This window comes from Sinocyclocheilus grahami, unplaced genomic scaffold (assembly GCF_001515645.1).
Source record: "Sinocyclocheilus grahami isolate Dianchi unplaced genomic scaffold, SAMN03320097.WGS_v1.1 scaffold733.1, whole genome shotgun sequence".
Taxonomy (NCBI): domain Eukaryota; kingdom Metazoa; phylum Chordata; class Actinopteri; order Cypriniformes; family Cyprinidae; genus Sinocyclocheilus; species Sinocyclocheilus grahami.
In genome coordinates this window covers 479,171-500,917 of record NW_015505912.1, presented here as the reverse complement: position 1 = coordinate 500,917, position 21,747 = coordinate 479,171, and the positions used below count along the sequence as shown (strand labels likewise).

General features: G+C 36.2%; 2 protein-coding genes across 2 annotated transcripts in view; one reads left to right on the top strand and one right to left on the bottom strand.

Moving 5' to 3' along the window:
- The first annotated feature begins 1,408 nt into the window (after positions 1-1,408).
- LOC107560532 (uncharacterized) lies at positions 1,409-3,748 on the top strand. The gene is made up of 5 exons (XM_016244747.1): positions 1,409-1,965; positions 2,273-2,554; positions 2,996-3,170; positions 3,407-3,417; positions 3,486-3,748. The coding sequence occupies exons 1-5, from the start codon at positions 1,878-1,880 to the stop codon at positions 3,746-3,748; spliced, it is 819 nt and encodes a 272-aa protein (XP_016100233.1). The 5' UTR covers positions 1,409-1,877.
- A 3,887-nt stretch (positions 3,749-7,635) lies between these two features.
- Positions 7,636-21,747, bottom strand: part of erbb2 (erb-b2 receptor tyrosine kinase 2) — a 39,114-nt gene continuing 25,002 nt past the window's right edge. Inside the window, exons 15-27 of the mRNA XM_016244769.1 lie at positions 19,639-19,793; positions 19,487-19,531; positions 18,963-19,101; positions 18,288-18,410; positions 15,862-15,960; positions 15,057-15,242; positions 13,612-13,767; positions 13,420-13,495; positions 13,181-13,327; positions 12,736-12,833; positions 12,121-12,309; positions 11,267-11,624; positions 7,636-8,653 (exon numbers count right to left, since the gene is read on the bottom strand). Of these exons, the coding sequence (XP_016100255.1) occupies positions 8,325-8,653; positions 11,267-11,624; positions 12,121-12,309; positions 12,736-12,833; positions 13,181-13,327; positions 13,420-13,495; positions 13,612-13,767; positions 15,057-15,242; positions 15,862-15,960; positions 18,288-18,410; positions 18,963-19,101; positions 19,487-19,531; positions 19,639-19,793 (2,100 nt within the window). The 3' untranslated portion in view covers positions 7,636-8,324. The remainder of the gene's footprint in view (positions 8,654-11,266; positions 11,625-12,120; positions 12,310-12,735; positions 12,834-13,180; positions 13,328-13,419; positions 13,496-13,611; positions 13,768-15,056; positions 15,243-15,861; positions 15,961-18,287; positions 18,411-18,962; positions 19,102-19,486; positions 19,532-19,638; positions 19,794-21,747) is intronic.

The following is a 21,747-nucleotide window of genomic DNA, read 5'->3' as shown; positions in this document are numbered from 1 at the left end:
GATTGGTCAGATGGCCTAGTCTGTTGTGATTGGTCTACGGCGGACAGCGCGTGTGTCGGAAACGATACGCCTATTTCAATAGTTTGAACGCTCTATAGAAAATATAAACATCTATTATTTATCATACTTACAGGTTGTGATTCAGTGGAGCAGCTGGTCCAAATAAACAGGATGCTGCTCCATCTTTCAACAGCAAGCGTTTTGTTGAAATCCTGCGTTGATTAGAGAAGCAGTCGTCAGTTGAATGACGTGTTTGTGGGCGGGGTCAAGTTGTTCGCGGCAGGCCAACGGAGAACATAGGCGCACATTATGCAAATGTGTTACCTGTGACGTGTAGCCATCACGGAAGTGGGATGCGAATTAACGACTCGTTTCAGCTGTTAAGAGTCGATTCTTTAGTTTGGGAAACAATAACTTTATTTATCGTGCACTTGCAGCTTTACAACTTTGCAGATCGTTTACATTCACATATAGCTACATTACACACGGCATGAAAGGCAATATTGGAAATGGCATAATAGGGGCACTTTAAAATCGTACCCTAGTGGTCTCTACTTTTGTACGTTTTTTTTATTTTTTGCCATAGTAATTTGTTTATAGCTAAGTTTAATATATGCTGCATCTAAAATCTGAAGAACTTAAAGTATGTTCTATGCATGAACACAATCCAGACTTGCTACATCCAACATGTCAACATTATCATGTGACCAATGATGTCAGTCAAGTGACGTCTCTTTTATTCTTAAAAAAAAAAGTTTTTTTTTTTTTTAGAAAAACATGAGCACGAAGATCCGCTAACCCAAACCCCACATCTAAACCATATATAGTTTAGCCTTAAAGTTATTTTAATGAGATACTATAATAGCTTTTATATTTTGAATCACTTTTTTATTTTTATATATTTTTTTCATTTTAAATTTAGTTCAAATTTTAATTTTTTTAGTAGTTTTTTTTAAATATCTCTGTATAGTTTTATTTATTTATTTTCACTTTTATTTGTCCCTCTTTGTATTTTATAGTACATCAAGTTAATCTAAACGAAAATAAGGATCACACTTTATTTTAGTAACCAACTCTCACTATTAACTAACTATTAACTATGACTTTTGCCTCAATAAACCCCTAAATTGCTGCCTATTAATAATTAGTAAGATAGTTGTTAAGTTTAGGTGTGGGGTATAGGATTAAGGATCTAAAATATGGTCATGCAGAATAAGGCATTAATATGCGCTATAAGTACTAATAAAAAGCCAATATGCTAGTAATATACATGCAAATAAGCAACTGGACCTTGAAATAAAGTGTTACCAAAATAAGAAATGTTACTTTGGATGAAATATATATATATATATATATATATATATATCTATATATATATATATATATATATATAAAATCACTTTCAGGATGTAGTAGTAATGTTTGTTTTAAAGGTATTTTATAGCATCTAAATTATAGCATTTAAAGTGTGACCTAAGAGGAAGACCGCAAGGGTTTAGGGTGCAATTTGGGACAGGGCCTTAGAGATATCTAAAGGTGTACTCTGTAGTTTGTTGTTTATATGCTGTTCTTATCTTGGACTTTATACTGACATCTATTGGTGTGGATGCAGCATTACAAAAATGTCAAGTCGGATTCCAGAAGCCAAACCATGGAGTGCTGCAAGGCTGTCATATTTTTGGTTAAATGCCTAAAAATGCCTCTATTTTCAAAACTAACGGAACATGTTTTGTCGAATATCATGCATTCTAGTCACCATAACAAATGCCAGCTTGTGTAATTAACAGCAATTAGGTGCAACCCTAAAACATTGAGACAAATGCTCTGTACATCTACAGTAATCATTGTCTTAACTGATATGTAATCAGGCTGAACAGATGATGCCCAGTGAAAATTTGGACTGTGGATACCATGTGAATGGCATGCGACACCGCCAAAACTCACTAGACAGGCGCAACAGGCCAGGTGAGTGGAACACTCACAAATATAAACACAACTGAGATCTACTGAGACTTAGTTGTGTCCAGAAGTTCACATTTTTGAAAATTTTAAAGTAAAAAGATTTTAATTCTTGCAAACAAAATAAAACGAAACCATATTTCGGAATAATTCAATTCACAGTTTTCCATAATTCACATATAACCTTGTTTCTTTTCGAGCCAGACTTTTGACTAAATTCACAGAGAACATGTCAAAGACATGCGTTTATCACCTAATTCAGGCCAAAGCAGTCAATTAAATTCTTAAAATTGCTCTTGTCTTGCTATTCAAGACGGAATGGACCAGAACGACTCGTACCCATCTCGGATGTGTTCGACCCTGGGTCGCAATCATTCTCTAACCACTCACATGCACTGGGAGGAGCTGTGTAGCTGTGGAAGCTCTACATTGCAGTCCAGTGAAAATCTCAGCAAGTCTCCCATCAGCCACTGTGAGCTGTACACTTTGGATGCAGATAATCTGGACTACCCCTCTCCTGTTGTGAGACTAATACCACCTCGTGGTGCCTCTGGGGTCAGCAGAGAGCCCGGCATGGATATAGCGCACTTGGGTGGTAAGGTGCACAATGTAATTCATTGGTTACATTTTTGTCTTGGACTTTATCTTGACGTCTGTTGGTTGCAGCATTACAAAAATTTTAAATTTCAGTCCTGACGCCAAACCATAGTGTGCTGCATGATGTATTGCTGTAGGCCAAAACCCAGAAACGAGTTAATATTTTAGCACTACCAGTTCCATCAGTGTATTTTTTTTATTTGTTTTTGGTTAAATGCCTGAAATAAGGTCAGTGGTCAACACAAGCTCAAGAAATATTTATGTTTTATTCTTTCACATAAAATACATCATACCATGTGATTTTTAAAACTTTTACTTTTCTTGAAAAATGTGGTTGCTAGCATGTAGCTAAATAAGACTTATGTGTTTACAGTGTTATTGTAAGCTATTCTAACTCTAGCTTGGATTATTATTATTCAATGTCTCCTCCTAACATAAGCTCCCCCTTCATCTGGATTGTACCATTACTGGCCTGACCACCAGGCAGCTCATTTCACTGAACAGACTGAACAGTGCCCCCTAACTGTCCGGACCTCATTCTCACCACCGTTCTTTGAGCATCAACCCAGTGAACTTGAGTCCAGACTGGAGCTCCTGCAGAGCCAACTCAGCAGGTAGGTGGTGCATCTTAAAGAAACCGTTAAAACAACTAAAACAGGCAGTTCTGTTGCCAGTTATTGCCCAGCACAAAGAATAAGAATGAACGAGACTGAAGAACAGTTTGTTCATGGTGCTCTCTCTGTTACATTGACACTTACAGTGACCAGGGTCTGTCACTTGATTATAATGGATGAAGGTGTCTAGTAAATAACTACTTACATGCTGCAGTTTTCTGCTCCCTTTCTCCCAGGCTGGAGACCAGTTTTTTTTTACTAGAATGATTAATAAACCAAATTAACTATCTTTAACTCTGTGTTTCCAGAGTTCAGCCCAGCCAGATTCCATATTCAAGTCAAATTCCCAGGGTTCTCTGTCCAGTGGTGTTCACATGGGAGCTGCATCAGATGACTGTGTACCCGATAAACTGGAAACTAATACCGTTTCAACCCCAGTGCTTCAGCCCATATTGATAGGTGCACCACGCCTCTGTGCATCCCTCCGCTTTCCCTCATTGCCCGGCAACCTGGACACTTCTTCACACCTGGAAGAAATTCCAAAATACACGTCTGACCCTGCCTTACCAGTCAGCTAAAATCACAATACACCATCAACTGGCTTATCATAACAGAATAATGAGAACCCATCAAAACACAATCGATAAATACCCTACTGATGCTAAGAATACCAAGCAATTTGACCATCTTGGTAAACCAAGCACTGCAGTCCATAAGTTAGGACAGGCCTAAACTAGCACTAAACCAGAACAGCGTAAAATCTCAAGCTGGTCTTTTTAACAGTTAAACAAACATTTAAATACAAACACTACAGGACAAAATCCTACAAAAGCTGCAACTTAAGCATCTCAAACCTCAAGATGAATGTGAGTGACCATCAATGACATGTTCAATATGCAGTGAAACTCGGCAAACGGATAATACAAGAGTTGATAAACCTTTGTAATGATACAGCAAATCTAACAAAATAATGCCTCTGTATGTCTGGAATATTCTGTCTATTTACTATAATTAAAACAATGTTCAATCCCTTTTATGCAGTCAAGACTTGTCTTTGCAGAAAGTGATTTAATAAATCTAAAGATAAATATTCACAGGAATAAAAATATGCATTTAGAATAGGCGTTTAGATATTTGAGGATCTCAAAGGAAATATTGCTTTAAACTACTGAAAAAGCTACTCTTAAAATGAAGAGAGAAATAAGACAATTCTGGATGCTGTTCTTTAAAGATCTACCAGATTTTGCAGTTCAACAGATAATAATAAAATAAATTAATTAAAATCTGATTAAAAGTTTGTAGTCAAACTTTGATGTTGACTTTAAAAAGCCTAGTCTTAAAAGTTTTGAAGGTTTTAAGTTCTGGGTGGTTGCTAAGGTGTTGCTATGCAGATGCTACTTGTTAGGGTGTTATGAGGGGTTGCTAAGGTGTTGCTATGCAGATGCTACTTATTAGGGTGTTCTGGGTGGTTGATAAGGTGTTGCTATGCAGATGCTACTTGTTAGGGTGTTATGAGTGGTTACTAAGGTGTTGCTATGCAGATGCTACTTATTAGGGTGTTCTGGGTGGTTGCTAAGGCATTTCTATGCAGTTGCATTAAAGGGGTCCTATTATGCTCTTTTATAAAGTCTTGATTTTGTTTTGGGGGTGTACTAGAACAGACTCTCATACTAGGCTGTTCAAAAAACACATAATTTTTCACATATTTTACATTATTACAACACCTCTCTCCCCGGTCTGACATGAACGGCTCGAATAGTTCCTGTGTCAAATGAAGGCCCGCCTTCTGAAATACGAAATGTGCTGTGATTGGTTAGCTGGGCCAGTGTGTGTTGTGATTGGCAGCACTCGGCGCCTGGTCGGGAAATCTCATGCTCCTTACCATAGCCGCCTGCGAGCTTCAGTCTAAATATTGCATCAAAATCAAATCAATTTGAGCACGATTTAAACCCGGATGATTGTAACCACTCGAAGTTCGTCTGCCTTGGTAGCGCATCTCCGACATAGTGATAACACTCGTTGTCTTCTCTAGTGCAGCTCAACCAGGTCTCGTCCCATTCGTCGATATTTGTGATATCACAAATCCCGGAAAATATGCGTTGTAGTCCAAACGAGTCGTTCATTGTAGTTTCTGAAAAGTGATTTCTATTAAATAAAATATCTCCTTTTGAAGTGGACTTTGAGCTTTGTAACTTTGCAGATCTTTTTTATGCTCAAACAGCAACATTACAGACTAACTAAAGCTGAAAAAGTGAAAAAGCATAATCGGACCCCTTTAAAGAAATTCATATGCATGCATTTAAATGTAATACCTCTAATTGTATCCACATAACTAAAGTGTGTCTGCTGGACACTGACCTCTGTGTGGCACTGTCTCCATAAGATCACAAAAGCCGGAACATCCCCTGACTTATTCTTATCATTATTTGAACATGAACATTATCTTCTTGGTGTTTAGGAATAACTCTCTACTTCCTCATGTGATTAGATCGACAATGTTTTCATGTATTCATTACAAGGTCACAGATTTCAGATCGAGATGGATCAATAAATGCTCTTTTTGGACTTGACAGGACACCTGATGCAGTATTTTTTCATTGTATATCTACCTTATGTATAGCAAAAGATGAATTAAAATGTTTATTTTCATAATATGACCCCTTTCGTAGTGAAAGTAAACAGTTAATAATTAGCACAGGATAATTTATATGTAAACTGGCAACTTATAAACTAATATAATGAAAACTTAAGCTTATGATTGCTAAGCATATTTATAACACTAACAAAAATTTGATTTTAGCTCATGAATATTAAATAGGTTATGCCAACATTGATTCATAAACTTCCTAGAGCGTCCAGTCATGTTACCAAATATTCAGAAGCCAAATGTCAAAACTACTCATAATTTAAGTAGACGAGTTTGTGCTTTAGATGCCATGAAATCACATGGATTGAAGTTTGATTTCATTTCTTTTTATTATCTCACAATATTGTTTTGTAGAATAACATAAAAAGCAGGTGAGGAGATTGTTCAAAATGTACCTCTTTACCAGTAATATAGAAATCAATTTAAGCCAGTTGGCAAAGTCTGGTTACCAGGAAGCACTGTTTAAAATATCTCTCAAAAGACTTTTGCACACTGGTACCATTAGAGTTCTCAGAGTCATATTGTATACAGTATATTTACAATCTCTCGGCTCACACGAAAAATAGCATTATTACATCAAAAAGTCTACAATTACCATTCAACCACTAGCTGAGATCTGGACAATATGCATATAAAAAAGTACAACATTCAATATTAAACACTCAACGTGTATATTTTTGTAAAAATCATGGCATTAATAGATTAAAAAGTTCCTTCAATGTGCTTGCAAACACTTTGGTTTCTGCGTGCATGTGAGGCAAATTTAAATGAGTAGGAGGTGTCGTGCCTAAAAGGAGTTCTTATAAAATAATAACAATAGACATTATGAACATGAATGATCACATCTGGGGTTAAACATTGACTAAAACCTCTTATTACAAATAAACCAGTTGGTCTGGTAGTAAGGGCCCATTCACATCAGTTAATACCACATTGTATTCATCACTGCAAAGAAGAAAGTCCGGTAGGTAACTAAAACGTGCAATAAAAAAAATACAGGGAGATATTTAAACATATTTACCTCAAGATATATCCAGGTCATATTTCAACCCAAAATCAAAATCAAATTTTTGCCTAAAGAAAATTAATTCTACCAGTATTAGTAAGACGTTTTGCATTGTGACATAGTTTAACCCTTGTACGTCAATTAAAAAAAAAGTTACACATAGGTCCATAGTGGACAAAAATGTCCATGTCAAAAACTGTCATAAAAATTTGAAGCCTGGGAGCACAGAGTTAAGTTTGGTCTCATTTTAAAGAAGACCCATGGCAGATAATTGCTGAAGTAAAAAAAGTTTAAAAAGTGAAACCAAAAAAAAAAGTTCTAGATGTTTAGGTATATGAAAATTATTTATGAACGATGTTTTATATCAAATATATATTTTATGAAACATGTTGAACTCTATACCTGCTAGAAAATCAAAGCCATCAGAAATAAAGCGAGTATTTTCTTTATAGGTCAAACCTGAAAAAAGGCACCATCTGGTAAAAAAAAAATAGTAAAAAATTCAATTTTAAAGCCTTGCAAATATAATGAAAGCCTATCAACAAAAATTGCATAATTTTACAGTTAAATGGTACTGCGATTAAAAATAGCAGTTTTAATGGGTTTCAATGGGGACATTTTTGTCCTTAAGGTCCTGAGAGGAAATTTTTTTGTACCTAGTGCAAAACAGATTTATTAAAGAAAATGGAAGTGAAATAGTAAAATTCCAATAAAAATACACACCTGTGCCAAAATTTATGCAGTTGGCAACAACACAGGCAAAATGATCACAAAAACAAAACTGAAAAGAACAAAATTGTCCAAAAGGTCGCCCTTTGCTCTACATACATCTGTACAACTGTTACCCAGCCCATAATGAAGATAGTCATTGCTCAAACAAGGAATTAAAAAAAATACCCAAACTAATGCGAATACCTGGATATGTCACAGATGAGAAATGCTGATGAATCTTCAGAGCCAGCTGCGTCGCTGAACACACAACGCACGCTTCGTACGGCAATAATGTCAGTCTTTCATTCACTGGCACTATAGCTGCTCACCCAGGGCCGTTTTGAACAGAACAGAGCAGCTTTGATTGTGTCCGGCTCTCACGCAGCACTCTGGAAAGCAGTGTGTACGGTCCTGGTTTGGAATTGAATTGAATCTCCAGAAAAGGTAACGTTTTTATGAGATGACCAAATCCAAATAAAAATCCTTAGTGTGCTACAAAAGACATTATCCAGTGTTAACATCATTCAAGCAGTCTTAAAAATGTATCATGTATTTGTCAGATGCAAAAAAAGCTGATTTTTTTGGCAAAAAAAGGAAATGCATCCAATCTTCAAATTCCAACTCCAGTACAGAATGCTACATACATTTGCATGGTAATTTAGTAGAAAGCCATGAGAAACCATTCCCATTGAGAACGTCCTTCACAAAATATGTCTTTTACTCACTCGCTCGCTCATGCACACAACTTCACCACTCACGCTTACACTCAAACTGTACCGAATGATTCCTCTCAAGTATACTCCATCTGACCACTCCATGTCTCTGCTAAGCCCAGGTACTCTGGGTTTTCTGCTGTGGTGGTCATGTAGCCATTGGGCTGCCTGTGAGTCGTACCTCCGTTTATGGACGCTCTGGCGACTGCCTGAGCTTTAGCTGCGATATCATGATAGTAGGGGTTGTCGAAGGCGGGTGAAACGGGTGAGATGTTGTGCATTGGCACCAGGTACTCTGGGTTCTCCACACTGTTCCCTGTATAAAGACCGTTAATGAATCTCCTCTCTCTCGCTTTGCGTGGAAGTGTGCTGGGACGGTCAGATGACACGTCCTGGTTCACATACTCTGCAATCAAAGAGAATTTTTATTTTTATTTTATACTTTATTATGTCTTTCAGTTCAAGCACATTTAATACAGTTATACAAATGAACATTTCCTTTAAAGACATTTTTTACCAATTATTATTCCTAATTTTTCCTTTTACTTTCTCTTCCCTCACTTTTTTTCTTTTGTGATAATACCCATCACCAATGCATAAAGAAAAATAAAAAAGTAATAATAATAATTAGAACAATAACCAATACATACCTTAACACTTTAGAGTTTTTTTTAAAGATACTGTGTTGAAGTGATGGCATTAAAAGTGATAAAATAAGTCTTAAATAGCAACTTTTACCTCTGTAATGTAATGTATTTACAAGGGAAACAGGATATTCATCAACAACGTGGAGTGAGACTTAATTGAAATAATTGTTAGCTAAAATTGTTGGAATGCACGATATATTGGTACAGTGTAAGTGAATGGCCGATAAGTGTTTTATTTGTAATTTATTTAGAAATTTAGAATAAATACATTATAACATAACATAACATAACATAATAATATAATATAATTAGGGCTGTCATCATTAATGCGTTAACGCATCCGATTAATTTTACAATCCTTAACGCGTTCATCACCAATGCATAAAGAAAAATAAAAAAGTAATAATAATAATTAGAACAATAACCAATACATACCTTAACACTTTAGAGTTTTTTTTAAAGATACTGTGTTGAAGTGATGGCATTAAAAGTGATAAAATAAGTCTTAAATAGCAACTTTTACCTCTGTAATGTAATGTATTTACAAGGGAAACAGGATATTCATCAACAACGTGGAGTGAGACTTAATTGAAATAATTGTTAGCTAAAATTGTTGGAATGCACGATATATTGGTACAGTGTAAGTGAATGGCCGATAAGTGTTTTATTTGTAATTTATTTAGAAATTTAGAATAAATACATTATAACATAACATAACATAATAATATAATATAATTAGGGCTGTCATCATTAATGCGTTAACGCATCCGATTAATTTTACAATCCTTAATGCGTTAAAATAATTTAACGCAATTGATGCAAAATTACTAAAGCACAATTTCTATTCTAACCCTTTAACCCAATTTTGTTTCTTTGATTGAGATTTCTTGTTGTGTGATTCTTCACCCCGTTACACTATATATATATATATTAGGGCTGTCATCGTTAACGTGCTAACGCATGCGATTAATTTTACAATCCTTAACGCGTTAAAATAATTCAACGCAATTAACGCAAAATTACTGGAGCACAATTTCTATTCTAACCCTTTAACCAAATTTTGCTACTCTGTTTGCGATTAGATCATTTTAAGCCGCTAAACTCTGGGAAAGTTTTCAGTCTAATGATCCAGTAAGCGAATGCAATCAAACAATCCGTCCAAAACAGCGCTAATATAAAGGAAACCAGGGTGATTACATCAGAGATTGCAGAGAGAACAGAGACTCGCGTTGCGTTTTAAGTGAATTATTCATTCCAGTGTTTCGCTTTTAAACACGAGCTCTGTTATATTCTGTGATTGTCTCTGAAGAGCGCTGTGTGAAGTACAGACTGAACAGAATGTCAACACGTCCCACCGCTGTATGGCCAGATGAGACGTGACTGGATAACCAGTCTCGCTAGTAAAGTTTAGATGGATGAAGACTGCAATCAAGGTAAAGACAATTGCGGTGGCGTACAGGAGTCGTACAGCAAGCACACGTGAGTCCGTTATAATAATGCGTGTATGAGTGATCACTGATTGCACATTGTATTTATGCACAGGCGCAGACATTTCCGTACATTCACGTTGTTTCCACACACATTCACAAATGTTTTGATTTGTCATGTTTATTTTGCTGTGTTTAGTTATTCTAAATGGATCCGTGTACTGTAGTAGATATATGCAGTCAGCAGGCGGTTGGTTTAGGTTTTTTTGGCATCTCCATGTGGTCCTGTTCGGTATCGCAACTTGGCTTCTCTAAAATGTAAAAAAGCTCATTGCTGTTGCACTGTACACATACTATAAAATTCTGTTTTTTTTTTCTTTTCTTTCATATGTGCTTATATGGGCTCCTTATATCATTTGGTTCTTTGGTGTCCTTTTGGAGTTTCTAAGTGTCCTATTTTGGAAAGACATCTAAATTTATCTTGAAAAAAGCTTGCAGAAAATATACATTTTTGAGAATCACCCTTCAATCTTTTGGTTTACTTTGCTGGATATAGCAAATGATGACAAAATAAACATTTGAAACAAGATAAAAGGTCTATGCTTAATTTCATGAAGTGTGCGATTAATCACAGAAAAAGGATGTGATTAATTAGATAAAAAAATTTAATCGATTGACAGCCCTAAATATAATATAATATTCTGACATTTGACATCATTGGTTATTGGCCATTTAGATGGAAATTTTCATGGATTTCAGTGAATTTTAATATATAAATACTACCAGATATGTATGTTTGTCTTTATATTATTTCATCAAAACTTGATCTGCTTTGAAAAAGTCATCAGTTCCTGTTATTTTGCAAAATACTTTTTGAACCAGAAATATATCACATTATGGAAGTAAAACGGATTGCCTTTACTGCAAATTATGTATTTCACTCACCAGGTTGTGTGTGTGCTCCACGTGGCAGTGTGTGTGAAAGAAAACTGATAGGACCATCAGTCTCCAGCTCTCCATCTATGCCGTTGGGGATGGTGGGGTCTTCAGAATAGCGACAAGGACTGGATGGAGGGCCGTTGTCCTCAATGTAACCATCCACAAACACTGAGTCTGATTGGCCTCCGGCTGAACGGTGTGATATGCTCCGTACCAGAGGTGGGTACTGTATACCAGGCCACATGCCATTGGCTGTTGCCCTCACAGGAAGAGTTGGGTACTGACTTTGCCCCAGCGTGCTGAGAGAAGAGTACAAATCCCTCCCGCTTGGCATACCATCCACCTCTAAGCCTTGATCTGTACTCTGGAGAAGAAAAACAAAAAATAGTTACATGATTGTTAAAATAAGACAAGCGTTAGGGGCCGTTCACATGTCGCATCTTTTGCGCACTCAAGTTCATTATTTCAAATGTTATTTTCAATTATAGAAACTCTTCTACTGTCAGGATTTTTTTTTCAGGTCAACTGCTGTCATGAGAATCTTACTGATCAAGTTAGTTATGGTTAGTTTTACTTAGATTTTATTTCTATGTACCTGAACAACATTTCTTGTTTAAGAGTTTGCATATTTAAAGGAAACTTTAAACATTGCACCAAAGTAATACTAAAATTCATCTTAAATATACAACTGAATCCACTTTTACCTCTCCATTAACATTAACCATTAATTTTAAGATCCCTGGGAAAGATATGCAGAGTTTCAGGTGCTACACACAGCTGGAAACAGCATAAGCTTTGGCAACTTTTCACTCATAAATAAATAATTATGATCTATTATTATTCTATTAATCAACTCTGACCCGGTGAGAGTGGTGTCTGCTGGGTCCGTTGGCTCTCATTTCTCCTTGTGTGTTGAAGATGCCACCGGGCTGGGGCACCAGGTATTCTTCTGCATCCAGTAACTCCTTCACATTCCCTCCCTCTTCTGCCAGCAGCGTGCGGAAGAACTCACTGTCAACAGGACTCGAAAGACTCATCTGATCATCATTCTGAAAAAAGCAGGAAAAAAATGAAAAACACCACAATCTATGTCTATGTCAAAGCATCACTCCATAAGGACAGGATTATTAATATAAGTGATAAAAAAAAATTAAAAAAAACAACAACAACTTTATTGCTCAGTTTGCACTATGCATGAAAATATCAGCCCTTTAAAACACTTTTATGTTTTAAACCATTTTTATAGCATACATATATATATATATATATATATAGTTTTTTCATTATTTCAATCATTATTTGAAGGAGATCATTGGGCAAGATGAGGAATATCCAATCTATTTCTAAGAAATAATCAATAGATTATTTATAATTATATACAGATAATATATAAATGCTTTTCAATGTTGTTGTTAGTTGTAGCCCTCTATTATTCCTATTGTTCATAAAGGCAAAATATAAAAAAATGCACGCACCAAAATGACTACATAACGTGGGGGATCACGTGCCATGACGTTGAACTCATCCACCAGCTCCTTAAATCGTGGTCGACTTTCAGGATCAATCATCCAACCTGGCATAGGGTCATATGGTCAAAAAAGTTCCCTACATATTCAATACAAATTAAACCCTATGTACAGCTTCTGTGTGTCGATTAACACAGAAACTCATTTTGACTTGTCTCTCAGTTTGTAAAAAACAAGCAAAAGTCACTATGCAGAAGTTATGATATCCAGACAATCAACAGCAATGTCCAGTAGTCAAGACTACTTTTTTTGTGGTAATCGACAGTTTGACATAGAGAAGTAAAAGCAAAACTTAAATTTAACAGTACAAGAACATTTGAAATACAATTTTGAATCAAATATACGCACAAATGTCTATCTATAATGCTTATTATCATTATAAATGAACACTAACATTTGACCATGATCATGTATACATCCTCGGTACAGTTGAACGGCTGAGGGAGTCTTTCTCCCCTCTCCAGTAGGTCTGGAATTTCCCGCGCTGGTATCTGGTCATATGGCTTCATGCCAAAGGTCATCAACTCCCACACAGTCACCCCTGAGATGGAAAGAGCCAAGCCTGAAAGGTTATTTTAAACCAGAGGTTTATCAATTGCAGCAGAGCAACTGTAAACCCAAGCGAATACCGACCATAGCTCCATACGTCACTTTGGTGAGTAAACTTCCGGTGTAATATGGATTCGAGTGCCATCCATTTGATCGGCACCTATTCAACACATACACATAATCATATTCTCAATAAATACAGGATAGCAGATTTATCAACACTGTTTTCCAATTCACTTTCAGCAGCTGAACCAAAGCAACATGTAAAACACACACCTTTCCCCCATCAGCATGGTACTCCTTCTCATCTATGTCCAACAGTCTGGCAAGCCCAAAGTCTGTGATCTTCACATGGTTTGGGTTTTTGACCAGAACATTCCTAGCAGCAAGGTCTCGGTGAACCAGCCTGACATCTTCAAGGTAACTCATTCCCTGGGTACACAAAGAAACAGATATGAGAACATGAGCACAAGTAGCTTGGCAATAGAATACGGATGGGTTACAATGGTCATGTAGCTAAGAAAACTATGCCATCACAGTCCAACTTGTCCTGCAAGAGTTTTATATTGAAAGCAAAAATACTTTTACAATTCTCATAATAAAATGAAAAATCTCTTAACAGTATTTTGTGCAATTGCTTTGGCAAAGCATCTGTTAATCTAAAACTGTGATATGGCTTAGTGTGTTTATTAAATTGCAAAAGGCTGTGATTTAAATAAGTATATAGTCTCTTGTGATACGTGTTTTCAGTGACTTGGTTCACAGTAAAGCAAACTTAATGTCTGCATGTGTGAGTTTAACAAGCATTTGAGAATATAACATGTGCTACTGTGCCAGTTATGCGAGGACTCATGCTCAATGTGAAGAAAACCAAAAAACTGGCGATGGACAAACACGATCATGATACATTTGAACTGGATGACGATGAAACAGAAGTGAACAAAGACTTTAATCTACTGAGATCACTGGTCAATTTGGATGCAACAACGGCGTAGGAATTCATAAGAAGAATTGCTATGGGAAAGTCTACAATGAAGTCACTAGACAAGATGTTCAAGTCCAAAGACATCTCCCTAAAAACGAAAATACGACTCACAAAAATTATTTTTTTTTTGGTCGTTACTTATGGCTGTGAGAATTGAACTGTAAAGAAAGAAGACAGAAGACGAATTGATGCATTTGAATTATGGTGCTGGAGACGAACTTTGTCAATTCCATGGACAGCGAGAATAACAAACAAATATGGGTTGGAACAAATCAATTTTTATTTTACATTGCACTCACATTACAAAAGTAATATATGTCTTAGTGAAGTAATAAAAATAATAATAAAGTATTATAATAACTATTGTTATTATATTTAAATTATTTGGCTTCCTAAAACACCAGTGTGAATGTAATGTGGACTGAGACACTATCAAAACTAAAAAGAGCTTTGAGTCCAAATAAAAGTCTAAGTATAAAGCAATGCAATCACTTTTTACTCCATTCAATTTGGTCACTGAAACCAAACTGAAGCTCTCAGAGTGCACCAGATTGCTGCATTTAACTTTTACATGTACAACATTATCTTCTGGGGACATTTCCCAGACACCCCTAGATGGACCTAGGTTCACCATCCATAGTCTTACAAAATCCTGTGGGAAACAATGAATATACTGGAAACAACATACCACAAGTCTGCCGCCATCAGCGCAGGTGACATTCTGTAGATGTCTTACCTTAGCAATCTGTACACACCAGTTGAGAAGGTACTGAGAGCCGATACGGTCCTTGTTCTCTCTGACGTATTCCAACAAGCACCCGTACGGCATGAGCTGAGTAACCAGCTGAACTGTTGATGTCAGACAGATACCCAGCAAACGGCAAACATATGGGCTCGCTACACCCGCCATCACATATGCCTCCTGTGTATGGATGCACATATACAGAAAAAGTCACTAGGTTATCATTAGGAAGAAGAGTCTTCTTAGGGCCAGATTTACTAAACAGGGCAAATTAGTGTGAGCGAGCAATTCCAAAAAATGGGAGTGGACATTTCTGTGGGTGATTTACTGACAATGCGCAAATTAAAGAATACAGACGCAGCCAGATCCTTTCCATAATGACCGACACAATCTATCAAGAGCAGCGCAAATTAGCATCTGCTTTAAGACATGTTTTTTTGGAGCGTTAAATAATGGCGCAAATACTAGTAATTTGACGAGCGCAAACGTTAGTAAATCGCGTTGCATTATTCTCTCATCTCTCATCCCATAAATTTTGCATCTGAAAGGGAAACTCCTACAAATGCATATTCAATAAGGTCAGGCTCAAAAATAACTGGGTCCACGCCTTTTCAGCACTAATTCTTCACTGCGCATCTTTAGTAAATTCTGACAGTACTATTTTAACGCCAAAAGACGGTTTGCACTGGCGCAAGCTGTTAGTAAATCTGGCCTTTAATCTTTATAAAACAGATAAAAAAGTTGTTAAAAGGGACATTAATATTAGAGTAAAATATGGGAATGTAAGGAACACACTCACATCCAGGATTTCTTTGTTGGCTTTGGGCGAGGTGTTCTCACGCAAAACTTTGATGGCCACTGGGATCTTGATGTTCTCCCCATCAGGAGCCCATATACCCTGGTAAGATGAGAGAAATTCTGCATGAATGGAGTTAAACTACATTAGGAATGATAATTTAGAGCAAGGTTTCCCAAACAGGGGAGCACAAAGGGAGCTGCAGAGGGTTTGTTAAAGGTAGGGTATGTAAAAATAAGGCAAGAAGTAGGACCCGTGTAAATATCGGATAAGCTTTCCAGCACTGGAGAGAACTCAAGGAGCGGAGGCTTGCAATCGGATGCCAAGGTTGCTTTGTTTCTTCTCAATAGGTGAGTAACACCGTGTCTACAACAGCTAAAGTCTGCCTACACTGGAGGCGATCAAACAACCGTTGAAAACCATTTGAAAGTTTTGTCAAACCATTTTGTCAGCACGTCATAAATAGAACCTGGCAGCAGTTTTCTGTCTGGGATTTGTTGCGCCGCGCCGCTCACATCCGATGTAGACACGGTGTAACATTGGTTTTGCTTTGTTTCACAGAACTAATCGTTGCCTGGGTTGCGTACGTATGTGTGGGGCAGAGCTATCAAAATAGGGGCGAGACCCTTTTGGGGTAGGGGCGTGTTTGTTTTGGTGATTTCAAATATAAACATTGGCTACCAGAAATCGCTTACCCTGCCTTTAAGTTAATGAGAAGCTAGTAATTCATTATATCAAAAGAAAAATTTTTATTAAAAAAAATTCAGATATAGCTTAGTGTGATTATTATCAAACCAAATGAAACAATTTAATGAATATAATAATTAAAAATGTACAGTCTGATGCACTGCATGTTTCAGAGTATAGCACGGTAACTAAAAGTGAGAAGCGAGAAGCTTACAATCAAGTGTTTTTTAGCATCTCAGAGAGGCTCGGTTCACAGTAAATAATAATAAAATTATTGTCATGACTATTACTAAATATAAATTTTTTATTTTAAAGTACTTTAAAGTAGTAATTTTAAACAGTAATATATTTATTGTGTTCATTTTTATAATTATTTCTATTAATAATAATAATATTACATCATAATAATACACAATTGCAATATTATTTTATATATATATATATTAAAATATGTAATATTTTATATTACTATCCAATCAAATATAATATGCTGATTGTGACGCTATCACAACTAAAAAGAGGTTTGAATCCAAGTCCACTAACAAAGTCAAAATAAAACCCTTACTAAAAAAAATTACATTTTATCTAGCTACTTGTATGTCATGTGACCCTTAACTGATTCCGAGAACCATTAACATGCAAATGTGTTGTTAAATTATTGAAATATTAACTTAAAATCTCCGGGGGTACGTCTAAAGGGTTCAAGCTGACAAAAACATCGGTCATTCTCCTTGTGGGCAGTACGTCAACATACAGAGTCGACCCTGCCACTTTCCTGTACATAGGGCTGTCACTAACAATTATTTATTGTGACGATTAATCAAGTAATTGGATAATTATAATGTACAGTACTCATTATAACAAATGCCTGAAAAGGGCACCACTTTACTGCACAATCTAATCCTTGTTTAATATTTACTAAACATTTAATTAAAATGTCCACTTAATCTTTAATATTTGGTCATTTCTTTACGACAGAAATGCTACAGCCACAGTAATTTCTTGAATATGTTGACATCAAAACTTGTAAACTCAGAGCAAAGGCTCAAGCTTTTATTTTGAAATTGCGATGAACAGTTAGCATATTGAGAAAGATATTGATGTATTCTCCTGGGTTTGTGTAAGTTTATAAATGATTTACCTTACAAATCTGATGAAATGGCGCACATTGCATTCCCAGAATAACATTATAATAAACCCAAACACACATCAATATGTAGAGATGGAGTTTGAGACGCTCCACACATGTAAATGACAACAGTTTGTGTGGAGCAGCATTTACTGTGAACGGAGCCGCTCTGACATGCACGTACGTAATCCACTCGCATGTAAATAATTCAAGCTCATATATTAAACCTGCATCGCATATATTTATTTAATTGAATCGTAGCATTTGTGAATTAACAACAGCATTATGCTTTATGATGATTTTAAAATGGGTTTAATATATCATGCAGCCTTGGAAGACGGTCTAATAATACGTTTCATGGATTCTCGTCCATGGAATGCGCCACTTCCGTTATTTTGCCGGTTATTCAAGGATTTTTTTAAATCGAGTACTCTAATTTAATTGAGGAATCGTGACAGCCCTCTAAATATAGATTGCATTCTTTGCTCGGGTGACTGGATAAAAAATATGTTTATGAGCAAAGATGGCAGTATACTGGTCACATATTTCCAGGGCTATTTGTGCCAGCTGAACAACTAATATTGAGATGATGAGGAATGGTAACATAGCTGACCTTATAGACTGTGCCGAAGGCTCCAGAACCCAGCACTCTGAGTTTCTTCAGCTCTGTCTCCTTGAGAATACGCATCTGAGCCTGGTTCGGCACCGCTCCACTCGGGGTCAGGGGCTCCACCAGCTTCAGGAAAAAAATAAGATGCCTTAAGTCAACGGTACTAAACTGAAGCAGTCAAGTCAAACAGACGGCATAAACAGAAGAAATAACCAACCGATATTCACTACATTTAATAGGGCCAGGAACACTACAAAGTTTGGCAGACCATTACACATTTTACTCTTATTGTTAGTTATTAGACTCCAGGCTTTTATCAATTCATAGGCATTTTGCAAAAGGTAAAAGGTAAGCAGCATAATTATGCTACATTCGAAGATGCCTTATTTGGCCATTTCCATCTTTTTGTTGAAAAGAAAATCCCATAATGTGACAATCTCAGTGAACATAGCCACCAAATATGCCAGATAAAAACAGAAAAATGTAAAGGATTTTTTACTAACTTAATCTCAGGAGGACTTCAAGTAAATATTTTGTAAAATGTAAATGACAAATAATTTAAAAACTGATTTAGTACTAAAAAAATCTGTAAATTCTAATTAAAATGCACTATTGTACCCATGTGCGATGTTTACGCTTATTAGAGGATTAAGAGACCAGAGGATGCAGAGATCTGACCTCATGTTCCTGTAGAATTCTCCTCATGGTTTCTTTCCTTTTGTGGTGTTTCTGTCGTCGCAGGTAAAACACCAGCAGCGCCAGCAAAATGATGAAAAGAAGCACTCCACCAACTGTGACGGCGACTGTTGTCCCAGGCCTGCAGGGTTTTGCAACAAACAATTAGATTTAAGCAAGACTGTGCAGTCTATAGCTAAAGCTATACTGTAGATACGATTGCTAACTAGAATTTCACATTTTATAAATTTGAATGGTGTTTGCCTGTGCAAAACTCATCACAACAAGGCTAAAATGTTTTGGATGGTTGGATTTCTATATTGTTTTTAGTAATTTCAGTCATAAGAAAAGTAGTCCACCTCTCCTCAAAAAGTCACATGATTAGAGGTACTCAGTTAAGTCTTTGAGAGTTACACAGATTTATACTTGAGATTAGAGGTTTGTTCAAACTGTGAGCAAAATTAAAAGTGATGTAGACACTACTAATGCATGTAAGTATTATACACACACATTAAATAAAGTCTTACCCAGTTTTCTTTTGGATGGGGCACCCCCTATCATCCAGTGGACACCTGACGGTATACACAAAACAGAAAATTAATTCCAAATTTTAAATTGTTGCACATGAGCTGATATAAAAAGTTGGGATCACTGCCCATCGGCTCAGCGAGGAACTCACGAGACAGTGCAGTTGGTCTCGCAGGGCAGACAGTGTCCCGTAGCGTTGAAGTACTTCCACACAGTGTGCTGGTCCTCCTTTACCCCACTGGGACAGCGATCGACACACACATCTCCATCTTGAAAGTGCAGACACTCCTTACAGTGTTCTGGACCCTGCACAAGAAACATAATTTAAACCTTAATATAAAAATGCTAAGATGTAAAAAGAAATCTTCATGGCAAAGGAAATCCTAAAAAAATCCTAAAGAAAAATGAAAATTCTAATTCATCATTTACTCAACCACATGTCGTTATACCTGTATGACTTTTTTCCATGGAACACAAAATAATATATTATGTATGTGTGTGTGTATATATATATATATATATATATATATATAATTTTTATCCCTATACCATGCAATGTACAACAAACTTTTCGTACATTTTGTACATTTTAGTTATTTTTATGACATTTCACGAGTAATTAATGAATATATTTGTATTTGTAATCAATAAATGTGTATTTTCTTGTATGTAATATGTGTGTGTGTGTGTCTATCTGGTATTCCCTACATTATGGGGAAAAAATGTCCCCACAAGGATAGTAATACCAGTACATTTTTATCTTGTGGGGACATTTTCTTTGGGTCCCAATGGCGAAACAAACTTATATAAAGTTTTTTGAAAATCTAAAAATGCAGAAAGTTTTGTGTGAGGGGTAGGTTTAGGGTAAGGGGCATAAAATACAGTTTGTACAGTATAAAAACTATGACACCTATGAAATATCCCATAAAACATGGAAACCAGGACTCTGCTTTTTGTGTGTGGGAAGAGAGGGGGATTAGGCTCCTAAAAGATCTATACTTAGATAATACTTTTTGCTCTTTTGAAGATCTTAGATGTCATTTTGCTTTACCTAGGTCCCACTTTTTTAGATTCCTGCAGATTAAGAGTTTCATCAAGAAGATATTTGTCTCTTACCCAAGAATACCACCTTCCTCTCCTATCGAGGCACTGCTTGATCTGAACCCTCATAGCAGGGGACTCATCTCAACCATATACTCTATTATAACATCAATAAATCCGCAGAAAATTGATGATATTCGTAACGCCTGGCAAAGTGACTTGGGCAGAGAAATTGCAGACGGAGAGTGGGAAGACGCTTTAAAACAGGTGCACTCCTCCTCACCTTGTGCTAGGCATGGATTAATTCAATTTAAGGTTCTTCATAGGCTCTATTTTACTAACTCCAAATTAGCCAAGATTTACCCAAATGTTAGCCCTGCATGCAATAGATGTTCTCAATCTCCTGCCACAACTGCCCATATGTTCTGGTTGTGTCCTGTCCTGGATGAGTTTTGGAGGGGAATTTTTAAATCATATAGTCATATGTATAGTATTCAGATTGACCCTGATCCCTTAATGGGCATTTTTGGTGTTACGCCTGAGGGTATAGAACTCAGAAAAGACATTTGCTCTGTTATCGCCTTCACTACACTACTGGCGAGGCATTTAATATTGTTTCATTGGAAAAGGGCAGACCCTCCAACACACAGTAGCTGGATAAAAGAAGTAATGTCTTACATTCAGTTGGAAAAGATTAAATACATTGTTTGAGGTTCAAAACGTAAGTTTCAAAACATATGGTCCCCCTTTATAAGATATTTTGAAGAGCTCCCCGGCCTCTGAGGTAGGAGTTACCTACCTTAATCTTTCCTTCTTTTTGCATCATCTCTCCATACTCCGCATTATTCGTACATATTCTCTTTTTTATTTTATTTTTTATTAAGTTTATTATTTATTTTATGCATTTATTTATCAGTGTGAATATAATGCTTTTATGCCTTTTCTTTCATAAATCTGTTACCGTTGAAACAACTTGTATTATTTTCCTCCATTATGTTTTCTGGACCAGTATTCTCAAAGTGTGTACTTATGTTTCTTATGAAAGTGTTCCCCTTCTTTCGGGAGTCTTTAACTTCTCTGCTTATTTCTTTATACTGACTTCTCATATGTTCCCAAATTGCTGTCAAGCTTTTCAAGTCTAAAGATAATTTATGGACTGTACAAACATGGAACACTGTTTTTCCTCACAATTTAATATATATATATATATATATATATA